We start from the raw sequence: 21,644 nt of genomic DNA on the forward strand, positions 1-21,644 counted from the left end.
AAAGGTCTATACCTGTTAAATCATTCATCAAACACATCATAAGTACTCTTTTTTACAGATTATTTGAAATCCTGAACTTTTATGGATGAATTTATTTTACTTTCCAGGAAAATCCTTCTGTGTAGTTTACTTTAAAAAGTACATGTACATGTAGGTTGGTTGATATAACACCCAAGCAGATCCTCGCCTTTTGATTGGGAGGATTGTCCATCACGTGATAGCAAATAGACGTACCATTACTGCACAGTAGATACTACATTATGGCGCCGGCGTTTCTCACAGTACGCAGCAGTGCAGAATGCACTTACATGTATTAGGCACTGTTTACTCAAACAAGCCAACTACGCTCCGCCTTTAGATTTTGTTCACAGGACTGAAGTAAGTTCTGAATATACAGTGCTACATGTAACTCACTGGTTGTTTGGGTTAAAAAAAGGAAACTAATAGGCCCGCCTTGTTGAAAAGAACTTTCTACATGTATCTTTCAACTCATAAAAATATTTACACCATGGCACCCTTAAACATGTTAAACATTCATTATTTGTATAATATTTCAAGTCACCTGGAAATAGAATTTTTTTTCTTTCAAACATAAGAGTATATGCTTACGAACAATAAAACAATTTTTTTAGTAATTGTTTGTCACGATTTATATGTTTAAAAAATATATAAAGTTGTTTGGGGGGCTGACTCCGCCTACCCCTTTTGTGACATGTACGTGAGTTGGTACGTTTCAAAAAGTGTTTTTCTGCATTCAGCAGCAATACACCTGGTCGGCATTGCCGGAAAAAAAACCCAAAAATCTTTTTTTGAAACGTACAAACTCACGACTTGGTCCGTACATGTACTTTGCACGTGTGTTTACTATACGCATTGCAGGCAAAGTCTGCCTCGATTGACGTCACGAACAGCGCCCTCTTGGGTCGGGGTCTACTCTTAAATTTGTAAATAACATAAGAACTGATATTTAAAACCTTAGGTAACTGTTTATTCACATTCCACTCATCAAAACACATATATTAGTGACAAAAGCTTTATTTTGAAAAAATACCACTTCCAGGTGACTTTCATGTTTTACATTTTCCCATGATATATAACAATTTCAGGAGGACAGTCTGAGCCCAAGTGATGCTGAACTTAAAGATCTTAAAGCAAGCCTTCAAGACACACAGCCCGTGGGATCATTAGTGAACTGTACCAAGACAGTGGATCAAGCTAAGGCAGTCTTAAAGTTTGTTGAAGCAATATCAGAGAAGACTCTACGCAGTACGTTATGCATGACGGCAGCCAGAGGCAGAGGAAAGTCAGCTGCCCTTGGTATTGCCATGGCAACAGCTGTAGCATTTGGGTAAGTTTTGCACTTTAAAGGCACTGAACACCTCAATTAATTACTTTAAATAATTGTTAGCAAAGAAACTTACTTTGTAGCGAGCAATGGAGAGCTGTTGATAGTGAGAATGGCTCCCTATGAAGTAATATGGATTTTGAAAAAGAGGTAATTTCTCACTCAAATATTAGAAGACTTCAGGCCTGAAGCCTTTATAAGCCATTTTAATGCACACAAATTTGTGTAACTACATGAAGGGTGTTTTTTCAATCATCATTCCCTTGCAAATTTTTTTCACAGTTTTTTTATTTTATGCATATGATTGGACACACCAAGTGAGGATACTGTTCTTTGACAATAACCAAACGTGTACAGTGCCTTTTATCAGTCATTTGTGCCATTATTTGAATGAAGAAAAATATTGTGCATATTCAGAGGTTCAATGTACCAAAGCATATTCAATCTTGACCAATGTAATTCCTGAAACTATCTCAACATCTTAGAAAGATGCAACACAGACGAATTAATGCATTCAGTACATATAGGTTATCAAGCACACAAATAATACCTTTTTTTTAACCTACGTATCTACTCCTGGTTGATGAGAAGCAATTATGGTTAAAGTGTCTCGCTCAATGACACAGATGCCTGGATGGGATTCAACCCATAAGCCGGTTCATACTACATTCGAACAAAACATTCAAACTGGGCTAAAAGGCCCGGTCACACAGGTCAAGATAACGAGATCGAAAAAAAGGTTATCAATACACGCCCTCGATTGGTTGAATAAGCGTGGGCATATTTTGTGCGGAGCAATTCAACCAATAGAATGCCTTCTCTTTGCATTGTTATCGTTATCGTTATCGCTGCAGTGGAACCGGGCCTTTAGTCTTTTAAATTTCATACATGTTTGAAGATAAATAATGGAATGGTTCTTGTTGATATTGACAGGTATTCCAATATTTTTGTGACTGCACCAAGTCCTGAGAACTTGAGAACACTTTTTGAGTTCATCTTCAAAGGCTTTGATGCTCTGGACTATCAGGTATGTGTGGAACTAATATCTAATACATGTAGATGGATTGTAATATGTGTCAATGACCACCATCTTTGATGTGTTTACAATGGAAAAGTGCACGCCTGGACGCGCTGCGCATGACTTTCAGCCAATGGCCGGCTCTTCACACGTGCACAATTCATCAATATGGCGGTCGATGATGCCTTTTGCAATCCATCTACAAGCACTCTCTGGCCATGTTCAGACAACGAACTTAAGTTAGACCCGATTTGTAACTTCATGAATAATGAATTTACCCTGTTTGAACTGCTTACACACTGCTGTACTTAGTACCAAGTAAGTTTTTATTGGCATTAATTTCAGAGTCATTACAAAATGTAAACATACCTTTTAAAAAGACACTGATGTCTGAAAATCAGCAAGATAAGCATTTACATGTACATGTAGGGCTAAAATATACAAATATTGACTGCTTCGAGTGCTATAGTTGAAACTACGACTCCCTAGGTGTTCTATTTCCCCGAGGCTCAGCCGAGGGAAAATGGAATGGTCTGGGGATCACCGAGGGAGTCAGAGTTTTAACCATAGCACAAGTAAAGCAGTCAATATTCATTTTATAACATCCCGACAGACTATTAATCATCCTCGTACACGTAACATTCGTACGCACGTTTCAGATACACAGATGCACAACTGATTTGGTTCGAGAAGGGTCAAAAGAGGTCTGGGTACTGCACGCCGTGTGATAGTCGTTGGACTATCAAACGGCAAACGATGCACTATCACACGGCCGCCGTTTCTAATAAAACTCAGACAATGTATCATGTGACGCGCTCTAAACCAATGGAAAAGCAGAATATTTGTAAGGGGTGTTGTAATACATTTTAATTTTGTTGTATGGTGTAGGAACATCTAGATTATGAGTTAGTGCAGTCTACCAACCCTGAGTTTAATAAAGCAGTCATCAGAGTCAACATATACAGAGAGCATAGACAGACAATACAGGTCAGTATAAACATGGGATTCAAACCGCTAATACTGTTATTATCCCCTATTATCAGATCAAAGAACTAAAGTAGGGGACTGCATTTCTGCTAGGGATGTTGTATGTTCTCAGTTGCATTCTTAGTGCCATGTTCATTAATTTTCATTTCAGCTTGAATATCAACCTTTACTCTTTATCTAGTAGTGATATAATGTGGTATTATTTATAGTACATCCATCCAGGAGATGCAGCTAAGCTAGGTCAAGCTGAGCCCTTAGTAATTGATGAAGCAGCATCTATACCTTTACTCTTTATCTAGTAGTGATATAATGTTGTATTATTTATAGTACATCCATCCAGGAGATGCAGCTAAGCTAGGTCAAGCTGAGCTCTTAGTAATTGATGAAGCAGCATCTATACCTTTACTCTTTATCTAGTAGTGATATAATGTGGTATTATTTATAGTACATCCATCCAGGAGATGCAGCTAAGCTAGGTCAAGCTGAGCTCTTAGTAATTGATGAAGCAGCATCTATACCTTTACTCTTTATCTAGTAGTGATATAATGTGGTATTATTTATAGTACATCCATCCAGGTGATGCTGCTAAGCTAGGTCAAGCTGAGCCCTTAGTAATTGATGAAGCAGCATCTATACCTTTACTCTTTATCTAGTAGTGATATAATGTTGTATTATTTATAGTACATCCATCCAGGTGATGCAGCTAAGCTAGGTCAAGCTGAGCTCTTAGTAATTGATGAAGCAGCATCTATACCTTTACTCTTTATCTAGTAGTGATATAATGTGGTATTATTTATAGTACATCCATCCAGGTGACGCAGCTAAGCTAGGTCAAGCTGAGCCCTTAGTAATTGATGAAGCAGCTGCGATTCCTTTACTCTTTATCTAGTAGTGATATAATGTGGTATTATTTATAGTACATCCATCCAGGAGATGCTGCTAAGCTAGGTCAAGCTGAGCTCTTAGTAATTGATGAAGCAGCATCTAAACCTTTACTCTTTATCTAGTAGTGATATAATGTGGTATTATTTATAGTACATCCATCCAGGAGATGCAGCTAAGCTAGGTCAAGCTGAGCCCTTAGTAATTGATGAAGCAGCATCTAAACCTTTACTCTTTATCTAGTAGTGATATAATGTGGTATTATTTATAGTACATCCATCCAGGTGATGCAGCTAAGCTAGGTCAAGCTGAGCCCTTAGTAATTGATGAAGCAGCATCTATACCTTTACTCTTTATCTAGTAGTGATATAATGTTGTATTATTTATAGTACATCCATCCAGGTGATGCTGCTAAGCTAGGTCAAGCTGAGCTCTTAGTAATTGATGAAGCAGCTGCGATTCCTCTACCCCTGGTTAAGGAGCTTCTTGGACCGTATCTCGTCTTCATGTCATCAACTGTTAATGGGTAATTATGCACATTTGATGTTTTCTGCTCTGTTACATGTAGCATCTCAGGAATGGACCCTTTCCATGAAATATGCTAATTGCATTCATGCATGCATACAGACCTCTTGGTTGGCAAATGCCAGAGTTGTGCACTAAGCAGACGCACAATTGCGACTGCTTCACACAGCCATTAGCCGTGCACAAAGCAGCGCGATGCTCCCTCAGTTTGCCAACCAAATTGTTAATGCACAGGCTCTATGTGCAACTATCTTATTTCATGGGAAGGGTCTTTTAATACATGGGAGTTGAGGCTTTGCTGAGGTAGATGTATATCAATATATATTTGGTTTGCAGTAACACCATGTTTGTAATTACTTGCCAGCAGGGTTGTACATGTAGCTAGACCAATTTTTGTGGTGGGCAATGAATCATATTTTGTTGGAAGGCTACCAGGGGCAAGGGGATCAACAAAATTGTTCATATAATTATGGGCCATATTGCTTAAGTGGGGCCAGGTTTCCAAACTGTTCATGTTACAGGGCCATGCACTAAGTTGAATGGCCTTTGGATTGTGTTCTTTCTCACTCCTTATCATTAGCTGTGTCTCAGACCAATGCAAGTGGACAATATTTAAAATCTGTGCTGGGCGGCATAATGTATTTTGCTCAGAGTGCTGGGCAAAAATTGTGAGTCCTGGGCAGGCCCGCCCAGCACCGCCCACCGTAGCTACAACACTGCTTGCCAGGTACAGATTATGTTCTTTTGAGAACTTGTCTGGCTTGATATTCAACCATGGAGTAGAATGGAAATCAGGAGACTTTTCAGTTCTGAAATGAACTGTCCTACTTGGCAGTTTTTGGCACACCATCCTACTACCCTCCTCCACTGCAAATCCCACAGCCTACTGACATGCCCTACTACACGACATTCTCACACAATTGACAACCAACACATTAGCCCTGAGCCAACCAGTTATAAACTAATTAAAATTCTGTTTCTTTGGGGAACGTTTAACCAGTTTATGGCTTTATTTTACTCCAGGTACGAGGGAACAGGACGGTCTCTTTCACTTAAGTTGATTCAGCAACTCCGTCAGCAGAATGCAACGTTTGGCGCTAGTGGAAAGACAAACAGTGGAAACAGTCACACAGATGCTGGATCATCAGCTACAGGTAACATTCCGGAAACTCAGAAACCTTTACTTAGGGTTTCAATCCAATGGGCTACAACAAGATGAATAAGATTAAAAATTGAGATTAACAATACTTATTGTCATGATAAAAACAATGAAGTTCGTCTTCCCCGTGTATGAGGAAAATACATACAGGGAAAGGCCTATCAACAATAGACAACAACAATAAAAAATACATATTTACGGAAATACGTACAAATATAAAAGAGTGAGGGCATGTAAAAACTACAACAGATATAGAAAGTGAACCAAGTTATCTCGACCATCTACTACTCAAACGCTTAATTGCACTACGGGCAGAAAGGAATCCTTATTTATGTTGGTCTTTAAACATAGTTGTCGACAACCATTCATGGCAGGTATTTTATTAAATTGAAATTTGTAATAATAATAATAATAATAATAATAAATGAGACTTATAAAGCGCATTTTACAAAATTCAATGCGCTGGAAGAGTGCTACGGAAAAGACGATTATGAGAATAGATGTGTTTTTAATTTACTCTTGAATGTCTGGAGTGTGTTGGTGTTCCGAATATACAAAATGTTTAATGCCAACCAGCTTGATTTGTTGCAAAGGTCCATATTGACACCTCTGTGGTTGTATTTGTTATTTCGTATCTTTCGTCCTTCGGATGGGACGTACAGTCGTTGGTCCCATGTTTTGTGTAACACATGTAAAAGAACCCAGTGCACTGTTTTGAAAAGAGAAGGGATTCGCCCGGTGTTCCTGGCTGTGGCTGTTGTATGCGCCGTAGCAACTTGTAAACCCTTATAAGGTGCTAAACAGTTGGGTCTCAGAATCCATCACTGCAATAACCTATCTTTCTGAAAGTATGTATATACTCAGCGCCTTGAGTACCTTGTTTGGAAGATGCGTGCGCTATGTATATAAGACTTCAATACTATTATTATTATTATTATTATTATCTTTGTAGGTCGTGTACTGCATGAAGTCAGCCTAGATGAATCGATACGTTATTCAGTAGGAGATGAGCTCGAGCAATGGTTAAATGGATTACTATGTCTAGATGTAACTAATGTGCCTCGTATATCATCAGGATGCCCTCTGCCTCAAGACTGTGACTTATATCCTTTGTATATCAAAAGCCGCGTTCGCATTGGACGTTTGGGTCTGGTAACTTACCGGCCCAGTAAGTTAACTTACCGGCCCAGTAAGTTAACTTACCGGCCCAGTAAGTTAACTTACCGGCCCAGTAAGTTAACTTACCGGCCCAGTAAGTTAACTTACCGGCCCAGTAATTTAAAGGCAGTGGACACTATTGGTAATTACTCAAAATAATTATTAGCATGAAACCTTTCTTGATGACGAGTTATGGGGAGAGGTTGATGGTATAAAACATTGTGAGAAATGGCTCCCTCTGAAGTGACATAGTTTTCGAGAAAGAAGTCATTTTCATTTACAATTTGAGGTCTTGCAATCAACCATCTAAACGCATGCAACTTTGTGTGACAAGGATGTTTTTTTCTTTTATTATTATCTTGCAACTTCGACGACCAATTGAGCTCAAATTTTCACAGGTTTGCTGCTTTATGTTTATGTTTATGTCTTTAACAGCTGTTTGCACTTGGATAAACTTGTGTCCGGTAATTTACCAGGGGCCTTTTTCTAACCTCGGCTTGGGCTCCGGCACGGTATTTGGCTCCGCGCGTTGCTTACCCAGTAGAAACGGTAACTTACCACCCCGGGGTCCCGGTAACTTACCACCCCGGGGTCCCGGTAACTTACCACCCGGGGTCCCGGTAACTTACCACCCGGGGTCCCGGTAACTTACCACCCCAGGGTCCCGGTAACTTACCACCACGGGGTCCCGGTAACTTACCACCCCAGGGTCCCGGTAACTTACCACCCGGGGTCCCGGTAACTTACCACCCCAGGGTCCCGGTAACTTACCACCTCAGTAAGTTTCCGGCTGTTGGCACTTGGACTTAATATTGGTAACTAAACAGTTTGCAGCGGTAGGTTAACCATTTTAAGTCCAATGCGAACACAGCGAACAAGATTTCAGCCAAGATTTGGTCAAAGGAAACTTAAAGGGTCTTTTTTTTTTTGTAGGACACAAAACACAATGTCCACAGATTTACGTTAAGCTATTACCGTTTGAAAATGATGATAGTAGAAAGCTTACCTTAAAATATTACTAGCTGAGGTGCTGTAGTTTTTGAGAAATGAATAAAACAAGTCACTAACTCTGCACCTAAATCCCCAAACATTTATCTGGTGTTAGGATAATTTGTTGATATTTTAAAATTAAAGTCAGTGTTATTCCTGAATGCAGTACACATATTACATCAACCGAGATACACTGTTTAGTTATCATAAAGCATCTGAGTTATTTCTACAGCGTCTGATGGCTATCTATGTGGCTGCACATTACAAGGTAATTATCAAATAAAAACTCTTATAAATGCCACAATATGTCTCACTGTTTGATGACTAGAGCAAGCTTGTCGAAACGTTGAGACCAATTCAAGAACTGACTCGGCAGTAGTGCAGTTAATTACGATCCTTTAGGTTAAAGTAGTCCAAGCCAATTTTTTATACTTTCCGCCTGGGTAGTAGTTAAAAAGCAGGACAGTTCTCTCTGCAGAACTGAGAAGTCTCCCGAACATCCGACAAATCTACTCCGGGGTAGTAGAATAAAGAAAGACAGTTCTCTACGATCAAACTCTACCTGGCAAGTAGATACACTTGTGGTGTTACAGCATACCAAATATATACCATGTCTCCTGACAATCACTTGTTGAGCAAGATAGTCCAAATGTTAAGACCAACTAAGAACTGAATTCACGGCAGTGAAGTTATTAACAAGAAGTTTCTAGTGGCTGTTGACGCGAGTCCCACATGCATTGCTAAATTTTGCACTTTTCTATCTTAAATGTCAGATGTCCCAGCGTTTAAGATCATGCGTGATTTTCTTTTCTTTTTTTAAATTATTTTTGTAATGCAAGTCGCCAGATGCCCTGAAGGCCACTTCAAGGTGTGGGCTACAATTATTTGTTGACCCCTTCTGATGTTGTAGTTTTGAAATCAAATTAGTTCACAATGCCATCAATGGTAACTCACCCATATATCAACAAGACTTATTTTTCCCTACGGCTACAAGGTATAATTATTCCATCAGAAATGCAAAGAGTAATAGGTTGTGTGTGTCTAAAGTGAAGACAAAATACAAGCCTTTCTCACGAAGGGTTCTCATTGTGAAACGGTTTGCCTGAGCGATGGCACAATGAACCCACCTTGACTTCATTCATTTTTATGTACTGGCGTTTACAGAGTCATTGATTTGTTTTTTTTGTGCTTCTTATTGGTTATTTCTTGTTAATTGATTTGTTTTTTGTGCTTCTAATTGGTTATTTCTTGTTAATAATAATAATAATAATAAGACTTGTAATGCGCACATATCCACCCTGCTGGGTGTTCAAGGCGCAGTAAAACCAAAAACAAAAACAATAACAAAACACAACACAAAGAAAAACAGACACAACAAAATTAGTCATTGAAAACCTGTGACATAAGATAAGTTTTGAGAAGAGACTTGAATTTTTCAGTACAAAGAAAAGATCGAAGATTAAGTGGTAGAGAGTTCCGGATGGGTGGCGCGGCTGAAGAAAAAGACCTGTCACCCCATGAGTGTCGAGACTTGGGTTCAATTTTGTTTTCTCTGCTTTTTTTCCTGGTGGTGTAGAGTGCTGTTGTTGCTTTTATGGGATTTGTTCTTCCATGTTTGTTTCTCCATTGTTCTGTGTTTTGCTTTTTCTACAGGGCCCCCAAGGAGAACAGTGTTTTGACACTGATGGGGCTACCATCAGTGACACTTAATAATAATAATAATAATAATAATAATAATTATATTAATAATTGAAGAGAATGACTGTTTGTTTGTGTTTGTAGAACACTCCCAATGATCTGCAGTTATTATCAGATGCTCCTGCTCATCACATCTTCTGTCTATTGGGACCTGTTGATCAGTCTCAGAATACTCTGCCAGAAATATTGTGTGTACTACAGGTAGGTCACTCTTAAACATCAATACAAATAACATTTTACTTTGTCATTTATGCGAATTGCCACACCATGGCCCAATTTCATAGAGCTGCTAAGCTCAAAAATTTGCTTAGCATGGTATTTCTTCCGTGATAAAAAACAAAATCACCAGCCAAATTCTCATGTGATTTTTCAGAATAAGCAAACAACAGCTGAATACCAGTAACAAGTCATATGCAACAAATGGAAACTTGCTTCGTAATCTTTGTTTTTATCAAGGAAGAAATTTTGTGTGCTTAGCAGCTCTATGAAATTGGGCCTAGGTTTTAAGTTCAAATTAACAGTAACTTGAAGCTCGCCCGATTCCCAAAGATGACCTGGCAGCCGCAAGGAGTCCCCTGGGGCCCCGACTGAAATGCCTTGAAATTCATTGATAACTACTTGCAACCCCATCGCAAGCTATTAATTGTGACTGGGGTATTAATGCACATGATTCAAGGTCCCCAAAATGTCTGTATACATGTAGGTGCTAGTCTTACATGCTTTATACTTACATATGCCAAGACAACAATGATACCTTTTGCATGTTTTTATGTATTGGTTAAAGGCACTGGACACCATCGGTAGTTGCCAAATACCAGTGTTTTCTCACTTGGTGTATCTCAACAGGCATACATGTACATAACAAATCTGTGAAAATTTGAACTCAGTTGGTCGTAGAAAGTTGCGAGAGAATAATGGGGAAAAAAACCTTGTTGCACAAGTGGTTCGCTTTCAAATGTTTTAGTTCAAGAGCTCAGCTCGAATTTGATTCAAATGTTTTAGTGAGAAATTACTTCTTTCTAAAAACCTATGTTTCTTCAGAGGGAGCTGTTTGACACAATAACTTATACTATCAACAGCTCTCCATTGATCGTTATCAAGTAAGTTTTTATGCTATAAATCATTTTGAATAATTACCAACAGCTTCCAGTGCTTTTAATGAAGGTGTAAATTGTTTCCCTGAGATCCTTGAATGATATTGATGCATCAAAGACCACCACAGACTAAAATACCCAGAGCTTCCAGGGCCTTTAGGCAGGTTCTGGACCCTGGCCGCACACAAGTTTTGGAATCTTAACATTTGCAATCAACTGCAAAATATTGCTGTTTTTTATCATGACCCATTCTCATGCCTGTATTGTTGACTGGTTGCTATCTAGGTGTGTCTGGAGGGACAGATATCTAAACAGAGTATTATGAGTAGTTTATCAAGAGGCAAGAGAGCATCAGGTGATCTCATCCCATGGACTATCTCTCAACAGGTATCATTTTTTTTCTTCTAAAACTGAAATCCCTTTTTTCCGTTTCAAAGGGTGAATTCCGTCAATTCCGTCTGTTTTCCGCGATTGCGGAAAATCATTTGCTAGTTCATTCGCTAGTTTACTGAGCTGGGCCCAATTTCATGGCTCTGCTTACCGCCGAATTCTGCGCTTACGAACACGATTCCCCGCTTACGTGCAAGCGCCGAATTTCTGCACTAGCCTTGTAAGAGTAGAATACCTAGTTGTATGTGAAGTACGCAAGCGCAAAAGCCAAAATTCGCCGCTAACCCGTGAAATACGCTTGCCGTAAGCACTGAATTCCCTGCTTCTGTAGGCGCCGATTCTGTGCTTGTGGTAAGCAGAGCCATGAAATTGGGCCCTGGTCTTTGTACATGTACACACCATGTGATCAGTCTTTGATCAATCAAAGCGCATAAACTCTATGAGGTACATGTACTTGACCAATCAGAGCGAATAAACTCACTGAGGATTTATTGTTTACTCTGAGGTGTCGTTATTTACTGTATGCAGATATTGTAGACACATTTTAACATCATGTTTAAGTTTAACCCTCACATTGAAGTTACCATCCAGCCTTGTGAGTTGGGCAATATTAGATAAACAAATATATTTAAGAAACAGCAAAGACCAGAGTTACTATATTACTATCTCAATGTCTTACTTGAATCTTTATATTAGATTTGTTTTTTATTTGTAGTTTCAAGACAGTGATTTTCCTAGTTTATCTGGGGCACGTGTTGTAAGAATAGCCACACACCCTGACTATCAAGGGGTAAGTATTTATCATACATGTATAATGTGTATTCTCTTACAATATTAATAATGACAACAAACGCAAGGGGACAACTTTGGCATCCAAATATCAGTTTTTTCTATGGTCATAATTTGTGTGAAAGGAGTTGCAGCTTACATGTCACTGGGAATATGTTGCATTGTTTCATTACCCAAAAAATGTACACTTCAAAGTAGTCATAGAAAGTACCTTTATTTTCCATCCATTATTTTAGGGTTTCTGTGAATCCTAAAGAAACACATCAAAATTTAAGGCCTAAGAAGCAATAAAAATTATTAAATTCAGTCTTGTCCTGCAAAAAAATTGAATGAAGCATGTAATGTACGGAAGTACTCTACCTGTAGAAATGTAACATAAAGTGTGATTGGGTATAGCTGTCTCCCTTCTGCATCATTCACTTGTTAAGTTTTTTGAAGTGTGAATGTATCATGTGTTTTGTTGAAATTGTTAGGTTTCTTATAAAAGCCCAAGTAATTTTAGGTTTAGCTTGCATTAAGTCCATTTACTTGTTTGAAGACTTTTTTGTTGGATACAGGTCCTGAAATGATATTACATCCATTGGAAAAACTGCAACTGATTGATGTACATGCAAAAAGGTCCCCTTAATGTGTTTTAAGTGCTACATGTATGTGTCTGTTTTGTTGTGTTGCAAAATGCTGCAAACCTTGATTTCGAAATATTTGTACATGTATGTATTAATTTTTTGTTGATGATATGCTTCTGTGTTTGTAGATGGGATACGGGTCTAGATCCATGACTCTCCTTCAGCGTTACTACCAAGGTCAGTTTCCTAATTTGGGTGAACAGTCTACATCAGCAAGATCACTCAATACTGTGGAGAATGAGGTATGTGCTTTGACAGTTTTGTGAACTCTGAACTTTATAACAGTTATAGAAAGTATTATGTTTTTGTTGTGGTTGAAAGTATTTTTTATCAAGGAAAGATTTGTCTAGTTTACAGGTGTTAAATAATAATAGTGGCTTCTTATAGCGCGCATATCTGTCACTCAGTGACGTTCAAGGCTCTTTAACATACAGTGTTTTCCTGCAAGGTATGTGGGACTACGTTTGAATTATGAGATCTACTCCTTTTTCATAGCACCATGTAATGGTTTACAAGGTGCTGTGGCGCAATTTGCAGCTGATCAGACCAGGAACACCGGGGCGAACCCCTTCTCTTTTCAATAAGTGCACTGGGTTCTTTTACATGTTATACATAACACATGAGACCAATGGCTTTACATCCCATCCGAAGGATGAAGCATCGTGGTTAGGTGTCTTGCTTATAAGTACACAAGTGTCAAAACCAGGACTTGAACCCACACTCTGCTAATCGTCATCACCAGAGCTCGAGTCTGGTGCTCGTAACCGCTAGGCCATGACTAGTAAGGTTTGCGGTAATGAGCACTGTGTAACACCCATCGAGAAAACACTGTATACATGTAGATGTAATTTTTTATTATTCTAGTAGTTATTGATGATAAGTGGTTAAGACTGGAATTCTTGTCCGATACTTTTAGGAGATGGATTTAATAGAAGAAGTGATTGCACCAAAAAAGAATCTACCTCCGTTACTGTCTAAGCTGAGTGAAAGACAAGCAGAGAAACTGGATTACCTTGGTGTGTCCTTTGGTCTGACTTCAGACCTACTCAGGTAATAACAATCACAGGGTGGTGGTGCAGCAAATGTAAGCAATAAAAGAGGGAATAAAAGAGTAGGTGACAAGTTCTTAAACTGCCATTAAAAACCAGCAGAGTTGTGGCCATGCGATAAAAAGGTTTTAAACGGCAGTAAAACTAACAGTTACTTATCAGGGTCGCTAAAAAGTCCAACAGGAACAGCTCTGGCTGTAAACTTACAGCGACCACGCTGAACTGCTATGCAAACATCGTGGAAAATTAGTACTGGTGGGAACGCATGATAGAATTACATCAAAGCCAGTCACAGTAACTTTCGGCGTGGCAACGGAAGAAAAAGTCAATTGGGAACACGGCTTATGACATACACTTCTTGTTGTTTCTACTTTCACAACTTTTGAACCAAAGGTGGTGCTGTATCAATGTGAACAGTATTTAAGCATATATTATGCTCTTTTCATATGAGTGCAAAACTACCTGGGTCGAAAGATTACTCATTTTGCTCGATCATTTTTGCTTTGCTCTTGAATGTATATGAGTGGTCCGCAACTTTGTTGGTGTACTTTTTCTATATGTTTCTATGCTACAAATGAATTCATCTTGTGTGTTTTTTTAGATTCTGGAAGAAAGGTGGATTTGTCCCTGTCTACCTCAGACAGACTCCGGTAAATACTTTAATGAACCACTATTTGAAACGTTATATTTTCATTTTCCCCCTCAAAAGGCCCATGCCTGTGTTGGCCTTTTTCTACTCAAGTCTGACTTTCAAAATCGTTTTGTCAATGGAAAAAAAAAAGTGAATAAATAGTCAGTCATTTCTATTAAAGCATACATGTACGTAGTTCAGCCTTTCTACTCAAGAGTTATTCATGTTTTGTTTCCAAAGACCAATACTGTATCATGCATGTACATTGTACATGTACTTTGTACATGTACATGTAGATAGCCATATCTTTCCTGACAACTCATCTTTCTGTATTAACGTACCCCTAAGTGAGCATGGGGGCTACTTTTAACACACAACTCCGAGGCTCTGTGCTTTACTGTTCTTTACTCTACACATACTGGTCATGTTAATTTATTGTCCATACAAGCTGCCACTCATTGTCAATCACTACATCTTTTGGTAGTTAGCTTTATCAGTGGTTCATGTAGCTCATTATCTATCATTTTGTGGTGAAACTCATGACTGATTGTACCTTGAGAATTGTTAGTAAATGTTTACTTACATGTAGTAATAAGGTTAATGTGAGTTTGTTTTGCATTGATATCCCCACTGTATGATATTGACTTTTATAGAATGATCTGACTGGTGAACATTCCTGCATTATGATGAAAGTAATCAATGAAGAAATGACCCAGCAGCAATCTGGTACTGATTCATGGCTCATGGCTTTCTGGAAAGGTAAGTATCTTATTAACCCCCGTCCTAACCTCTGACCCTATAACTCCCACTCTGACCTTATTAACCCCACCCTAACCTCTGACCTTGTTAACCCTACCTTAACCTCTGACCTTATTAACCCCTCTCTGACCTAATTAACCCCACCCTAACCTCTAACCTTATTAGTCCCACCCTAACCTGTGACCTTATTGACTGTACCAAACCTCTGACCTTATTAACCCCACCCTAACCTCTGACCTTATTAACCCACTGACCTAATTAACCCACCCTAACCTCTGACCTCATTAACCCATCCAAACCTCTGATCTTATTAACCCCACCCTAACCTCTGACCATATTAACCAAACCCTCACCTCTGACCCAGCCCCTCCTAATATAAACAAATAATTTGATTTTGTTTTTGATTTTGTTTTTCATTTTTACAAGAGAGGCCCAAGCAAAAATAAACTATATCTAATAGGAAAAACGGCATCTAAAATCATCATGCTAATGCCATGCTTTTTGTACATGGTGCTCAAAGCCGCTAATGTCCTTGATTTTATGAGTCAGTGAGACTAGATTTTAGTGGACTCGTTTTTTGTGTGTTTTCAAAATGAGGGGTTGAACTCTGTTGTATCCAGTCATTTCCACTGTATCCTTAATCCACAATACATACATGTACACAGTTTGAAAACCCTCAGAGGTAATTAAGTTGTGTTTGTTCTTATTTCAGATTTTAGGAGACGTTTTGTATCACTTTGTTCGTACCAGTTCCACAGCTTCAAACCCTCCATGGCTTTGAGTATACTTCACCACAAGGAATACAAGCCACAAACACAGCGTAAGAATAACAACCACAATATTTTGGAAAAAAAAAAAGTCTTTTGTTTTTTTCGTTAAAAGGTTTTAATTTAGAGCAATAACAGTATGGGGAGCCAGTCTTCACTGTGTGGAATGGCCTTGATTGTTGGTTGTCCGCTGTTAACAGTCACCAAGCCGGTCTTTACCACACAGGCTCCCAAAACTGTTATTCCCTAAATAATGATTCAGCTGGTGTTTAAATTATTCAGCTGGTCTTGTGGCATGTCATGGCCCCGCGGTAAAGGGCACTGGATTCAAACTCTGGTGGGTTCGAGTCCCAGTTGAGTCACTTGTGTCCTTCAGCAAGACACTTAGCCATGATGCTTCATCCTTGGGATGGGACAGAAAGATGTTGGTCCTGTGTGTTGCCTAATGCACGTAAAAGTACCCAGTACACTTGTAAAGAGAAGGGGTTGGCTCCAGTGTTCCTGGTTTGATTGGCAGCATTGTAAACCATTACATTGTTCAATGTAAAAGGAGTAGGTCTCATAATAAAAAAGAAGTCCCTAATACATGTTGTACACAGTATGTACTTTTCAGTGCCTTGAGTGTCACTGAGTGTTGGATATGTGAGCTGTAAGAAGCCAACTATTTTTATTTTTAAATGCTATTTTTTTCAGTATTTTATGTGGAAATAATTCTATGGAGGATCGTTAATGAGTTGAATATAACCAGTCAGCCTGTTTGGAAGTAATACTTCTGTCATTGATGATTGTTAATCCTGTATTTTGTCTGTGATTTGTTGTTGACAGCACTGCAAGTTAGTGAGTTAGAGTTATACTGTACTAAGTACGATCTACAGCGTCTGGAGCTCTATTCACGCAACATGGCCGACTATCATCTCATTATGGATCTAGTGCCTGCTGTTGCTAGGTTACATACATTGAATCGCTTACAGTCACATCTATCTGCTGTGCAGTTAGTAAGTTTAACATTATTTCCTTCATATGTCCCTCTAGGGTTACTCAGTCCAATGTCAGTCTATTGTCCTAATTATTGGACTGCAAAGAGACGCACTTTCAACCTTTCACCAAGTTATTTCTTGTGATGTCATTTTGACTTAAAAAAATGTACAATGATTTGTAAACAACTTCTGGCTTAAAACTGCATGGCCATTGTTAGGGCAATTCTGTTCACAGTTACCAACATTTCCACAAGTGAACAAACTGTAAACTTGTCAATACCACTGTTTTTAGCATAACCACTCTATTTTGAAGTGAAGTGTTTCTCAAAAAGTTTTATGCTATCGAAAGCTGCTGTAGGCTGCTGTTTATCGGCATTAATTTGAAGAGTGACTACCAAACTTATACCTTCCCTTTAAGGGCAGTGGACACTATTGGTAATTACTCACAATAATTATTAGCCATGTTAGCATAAAAACCTTACTTGGTAACGAGTAATTGGGAGAGGTTGATAGTATAAAACATTGTGAGAAACGGCTCCCTCTGATGTCTGAAGTGACGTAGTTTTTGAGAAAGAAGTAATTTTCATCGAATTTGATATCAAGACCTCGGATTTAGAATTTGAGGTCTCGAAATCAAGCATCTGAAAGCACACAACTCCATGAGACAAGGGTGTCTTTTCTTTCAGTATTATCTTTGATGACGGACTGAGCTCAAATTTTCACAGGTTTGTTGTTTTATTCATATGTTGAGATACACCAAGTGAGGAAGATTGGTCTTTGACAATTACCAATAATGTCCAGTGTCTTTAAAGGAACACGTTGCCTTGGATTGGACGAGTTGGTCTATAAAAAGCGTTTGTAACCGTTTGTTATAAAATGCATTTGGTTGGAAAGATGTTTTAAAAGTAAAATACAATGATCCACACAAGTTTGCCTCGAAATTGCGTGGTTTTCCTTTTACTGTGCGAGCTAACACGGTCGGCCATTTATGGGGGTCAACAATTTGACTCCCATAAATGGCCGGCCGTGTTTGTCGACGAGGTAAAAGGAAAACCGTGCAATTTCGAGGCATGTTTGTGTGGATCATTGTATTCTACTTTTACAACATCTTTCTACCCATATGCATTTTATAAAATACGGTTACAAACGCTTTTCAAAGACCAACTCGACCGATCCAAGGCAACGTGTTCCTTTAAACTGAACAATATAAATACAATATTATAGTGACACAATTGTTTGTTTCCTTTTATTTGAAGGCAATCCTTGTTGGTCTAGGTCTGCAACATAAATCAGTTGATTCCCTGGTGAAGGATTTAGACTTACCGGCTACCCAGATTCTTGCTCTGTTTAATCGAATCATCCGGAAAGTGGTTCAAGAATTTACTGAGATACAAGAGAGACAGGTGGAGAGCCAGATGGTCGTACCTGATAAGGAGGTTATCATGGAACCAACCAGGCAAACAATGAAGCAGGATCTGGTAAGTTTCTCTTAGACACTAACCCGTTTGTTGCTATGAAAGTCGCCATCTTGTAGGGTAAACCGTTCTCGCGTCCAAACGTATATCAATGAAGCATGAAGCACGCAGCATTCCCTGTTCGATATCAATGGCATATGCACGCACCCACACATGCACACGTGCACAGACGCCATGTTGTAGGGTAAACCGTTCTCGCGTCCAAACGTATATCAATGAAGCATGAAGCACGCAGCATTCCCTGTTCGATTTAAATGGCATATGCACGCACCCACACATGCACACGTGCACAGACGCCATGTTGTAGGGCAGATATTTGAAACGGTGACAGCATATTCAATACGGTCTATTGGTCAATACTCAAAATAATTGTTTGCATAAAAAGTTACTTGGTGTAACGAGCAATGGAGAGCTGTTGAGTGTATAGAACATTGTGAAAAACGGCTCCCTCTGAAGTAACATAGTATTTTTTAGAAAGAGGAAATTTCTCACTCAAATAATAAAAGACTTCCGCTGAAGCCTTTTATTATGCATCTGAAAGCACACAAAGTAACGCAACGAGGGTGTTTTTTCCCCCGTTATTCTCTTGCAAATTCGATGATCAATTGAGCCCAAATTTGCGCAGGTTTGTTATTTTATGCATATGTTTGGATACACCAAGTAAGAATACTGGTCTTTGACAATTACCAAACGTGTCCAGTGCCTTAAACCCTTCATTAATATTATTAATAAAAATGTGTGAATGGAAGTAGGTCAAACCTTGCAACTGTTTGCAGCCGCTATGGTACAAGCTGTTTGTATCACCATGGTCTCTGAAGGTACTGGCTACCATCAAATTTTAACATGATAAATGCTATCAGTTATTATACAATTTGTTTGATATCAGGAAGAGGCAGCGAGTGAAATACAGAGCAAGCAGAAGAAGGAATTAGAGCGACTGAAACTGATGGATTTAAGTCAGTATTCAATCAAAGGACAAGAAGCTGAATGGAATCAGGCATTGAAATCCGGCAAGAAAAAGAGTATGGTTAGCATACAAAGGTAAGCTTGTTAATTTAGTGTGTGATTTTACCCTCAGACATGGTTGGTTAAAAGAACACAGTGCCTTGGATCAGACGAGTTGGTCTTTGAAAAGTATTGTAACCGTTTGTTATATGATTAGAAAAATATTTTAAAAGTAGAATATAATGATCCACACAAGTATCACTCAAAATTGCGTGGTTGTCCTTTTACCTCGTCGACAAACACGTCCGGCCATTTATGGGAGTAAAATTTTGACTCCCATAAATGGCCAACCGTGTTAAAATCACGCAATTTGGAGGCAAATGTGTGTGGATAATTGTATTCTACTTTTAAAACATCTTTCTAACCATATGCATTTTATAACAAACGGTTACAAACGCTTTTCAAAGACCAAATCGACTGATCCAAGGCAACGTGTTCCTTTAAAACCAGTTTGACCCACAGGTTTAAATGTTGAAACACAAAACTTTTATTTTTAGAATATTGTTGTTAAAAAGAAACCCTGACTTTGTGAAGTAAAGACAACTAACATGTTGATATTTGGCACAGGGATTTACAGTTCTCTTGCGAGAAACTTTTCCTGGCGGTCTCTTTACGATTGGCAATGTCTTGGCCATCCCCTTTTGCAGTTATGATCAGTAAAGGGAAAACTCCATTAAAGATTTTCATCTCACCACAAAGACTCAGAAACTATATGTCATTTTCACCATTGTGTAACTTTTTATTTGACTTGAATGTCATTCTTTTTTTTTTCAGTGCGGAAAAAGACGTCTCCATGAAGAGGAAGCCCAAGATGGAATTACAAGAAACGGATTCACCAAAAGGGAACAAGAAAAAGAAGAAAATGAAACTTGCAAAGTCTGCCAAAGAATAATTTGAGTACATGTATGATCAAGATTGCAGTCTAATTATAAAAGCTTAAAGGCAGTGGACACTATAGGTGAAACTCAAAATAATTTTTAGCATAAAACCTTACTTGGTAATGAGTAATGGGGAGAGGTTGATAGTAGAAAACATTGTGAAAGACGGCTCCCTTTGAAAGGACGTAGTTTTTGAGAAAGAAGTAATTCTCCACAAATTTGATTTTGAGACCTCAGTATTAGATTTTGAGGTCCTGATATCAAGCATTTGAAAGCACAAATCTTTTTCGTGTGATAAGGGTGTTTTTTCTTCCATTATTATCTCTCAACTTGAATGATTAATTGGTCTCAAATTTTCACAGGTTTGTTATTTTATGCATATGTTGAGATACACCAAGTGAGAAGACTGGTTTTTGACAATTACCAATAGTGTCCACTGTCTTTTACCGTGACACTAGAAGGTGACTACTGCAAACGAAATTTTGTTATTATTTCTTTTTATCATGCAAACATTCAAGTCTTATTTAGAAAAGCTTGTTTATAAAAAGAGAAGGTGTTAGGCCATGTCACATAAAGGAAAATTACAAGCATCTGGTTCCAGAATATCCCTTAAAGCAAAAAGCCAATTGTTTTAGCTTGCATAAATTGCTTGCGAGGAAAATGGCTCACATGACTGACAAATCTTTTGCAACTAGCAAATGTAAAATGTATTGAGGTTGTTATGGTGGAATGCGCTATATAAGAACTAGTTATTATTAGTATTATTTTATTTGCTTCAAATTGCATGTAAAAATTACTTCATGTGACATGGCTCTAAAAACTTTAGTTATTAAGTTAACTTACATGTATAAACAGCCCTTTTTATTTGTTTCATGGAAATAATCATAGCTCATAAATTATGATTTATCATTATCTGTTTTCCGACTCACTGGTGTAGATTCCGTTTGAATCCTGTAATGCCCTAGTCCTCGGGTTACTGCCGCCAGAAACTCAGTCAATTTTTATGTCATTTTTTCCTGACACTATTCAGACCTTGTTGACTCATCATAGAATGTTTTGAGAGGAACTTCTTAGAAGAAAATGATGCTTGACAATGCTTGAACAGTATTAACAGAGAACCAGTTAGAGGAATACTGAACTAACAGAACTTTGGCTGGTTACCTTGTTTGTCTTAGCCATAGAAATAAAACCCAGGGATGCCAAGTTTCATTGTACTTTATGCTCAGCTGTGTGAACATGCCAAGTTATTATATCACATGATTTTTGGCAAATGGTAGATGAGCCATGCCTTTTACATGTATATTGGTTGATACAAGTGACATACATGTACATGTAGTATCTACTGTATAATAAGTAGGATTTGAAACTTTGCATTGTGGAAATACGATATAGAAAGGTTTGCGGTAACACCATGTGATGACTAGATCTAATGAGTTGGGGAG

The 21,644-nt window shown here is 38.4% G+C and overlaps 1 protein-coding gene across 3 annotated transcripts in view; it reads left to right on the forward strand.

The window, feature by feature from the left end:
• LOC139953560 (RNA cytidine acetyltransferase-like) overlaps positions 1-21,644 on the forward strand; it is a 31,457-nt gene extending 9,813 nt beyond the window's left edge. Inside the window, exons 7-26 of one of the 3 annotated variants that reach the window (XM_071953002.1) lie at positions 1,107-1,348; positions 2,279-2,372; positions 3,252-3,350; positions 3,560-3,590; positions 4,653-4,758; positions 5,781-5,911; positions 6,869-7,019; positions 8,236-8,332; positions 9,847-9,963; positions 11,142-11,243; positions 11,962-12,036; positions 12,790-12,903; positions 13,578-13,711; positions 14,312-14,360; positions 14,995-15,100; positions 15,813-15,920; positions 16,693-16,862; positions 18,101-18,322; positions 19,206-19,360; positions 20,099-21,644. In XM_071953002.1, coding sequence (XP_071809103.1) covers positions 1,107-1,348; positions 2,279-2,372; positions 3,252-3,350; positions 3,560-3,590; positions 4,653-4,758; positions 5,781-5,911; positions 6,869-7,019; positions 8,236-8,332; positions 9,847-9,963; positions 11,142-11,243; positions 11,962-12,036; positions 12,790-12,903; positions 13,578-13,711; positions 14,312-14,360; positions 14,995-15,100; positions 15,813-15,920; positions 16,693-16,862; positions 18,101-18,322; positions 19,206-19,360; positions 20,099-20,216 — 2,421 coding nt within the window. In that variant the 3' untranslated portion in view covers positions 20,217-21,644. Of the gene's footprint in view, positions 1-1,106; positions 1,349-2,278; positions 2,373-3,251; positions 3,351-3,559; positions 3,591-3,677; positions 3,709-4,621; positions 4,759-5,780; positions 5,912-6,868; positions 7,020-8,235; positions 8,333-9,846; positions 9,964-11,141; positions 11,244-11,961; positions 12,037-12,789; positions 12,904-13,577; positions 13,712-14,311; positions 14,361-14,994; positions 15,101-15,812; positions 15,921-16,692; positions 16,863-18,100; positions 18,323-19,205; positions 19,361-20,098 lie in introns of all 3 variants that reach the window. The other 2 variants (XM_071953003.1, XM_071953001.1) reach the window with 2 other exon arrangements.

Source organism: Asterias amurensis, chromosome 22 (genome assembly GCF_032118995.1).
Source record: "Asterias amurensis chromosome 22, ASM3211899v1".
Lineage (NCBI taxonomy): Eukaryota > Metazoa > Echinodermata > Asteroidea > Forcipulatida > Asteriidae > Asterias > Asterias amurensis.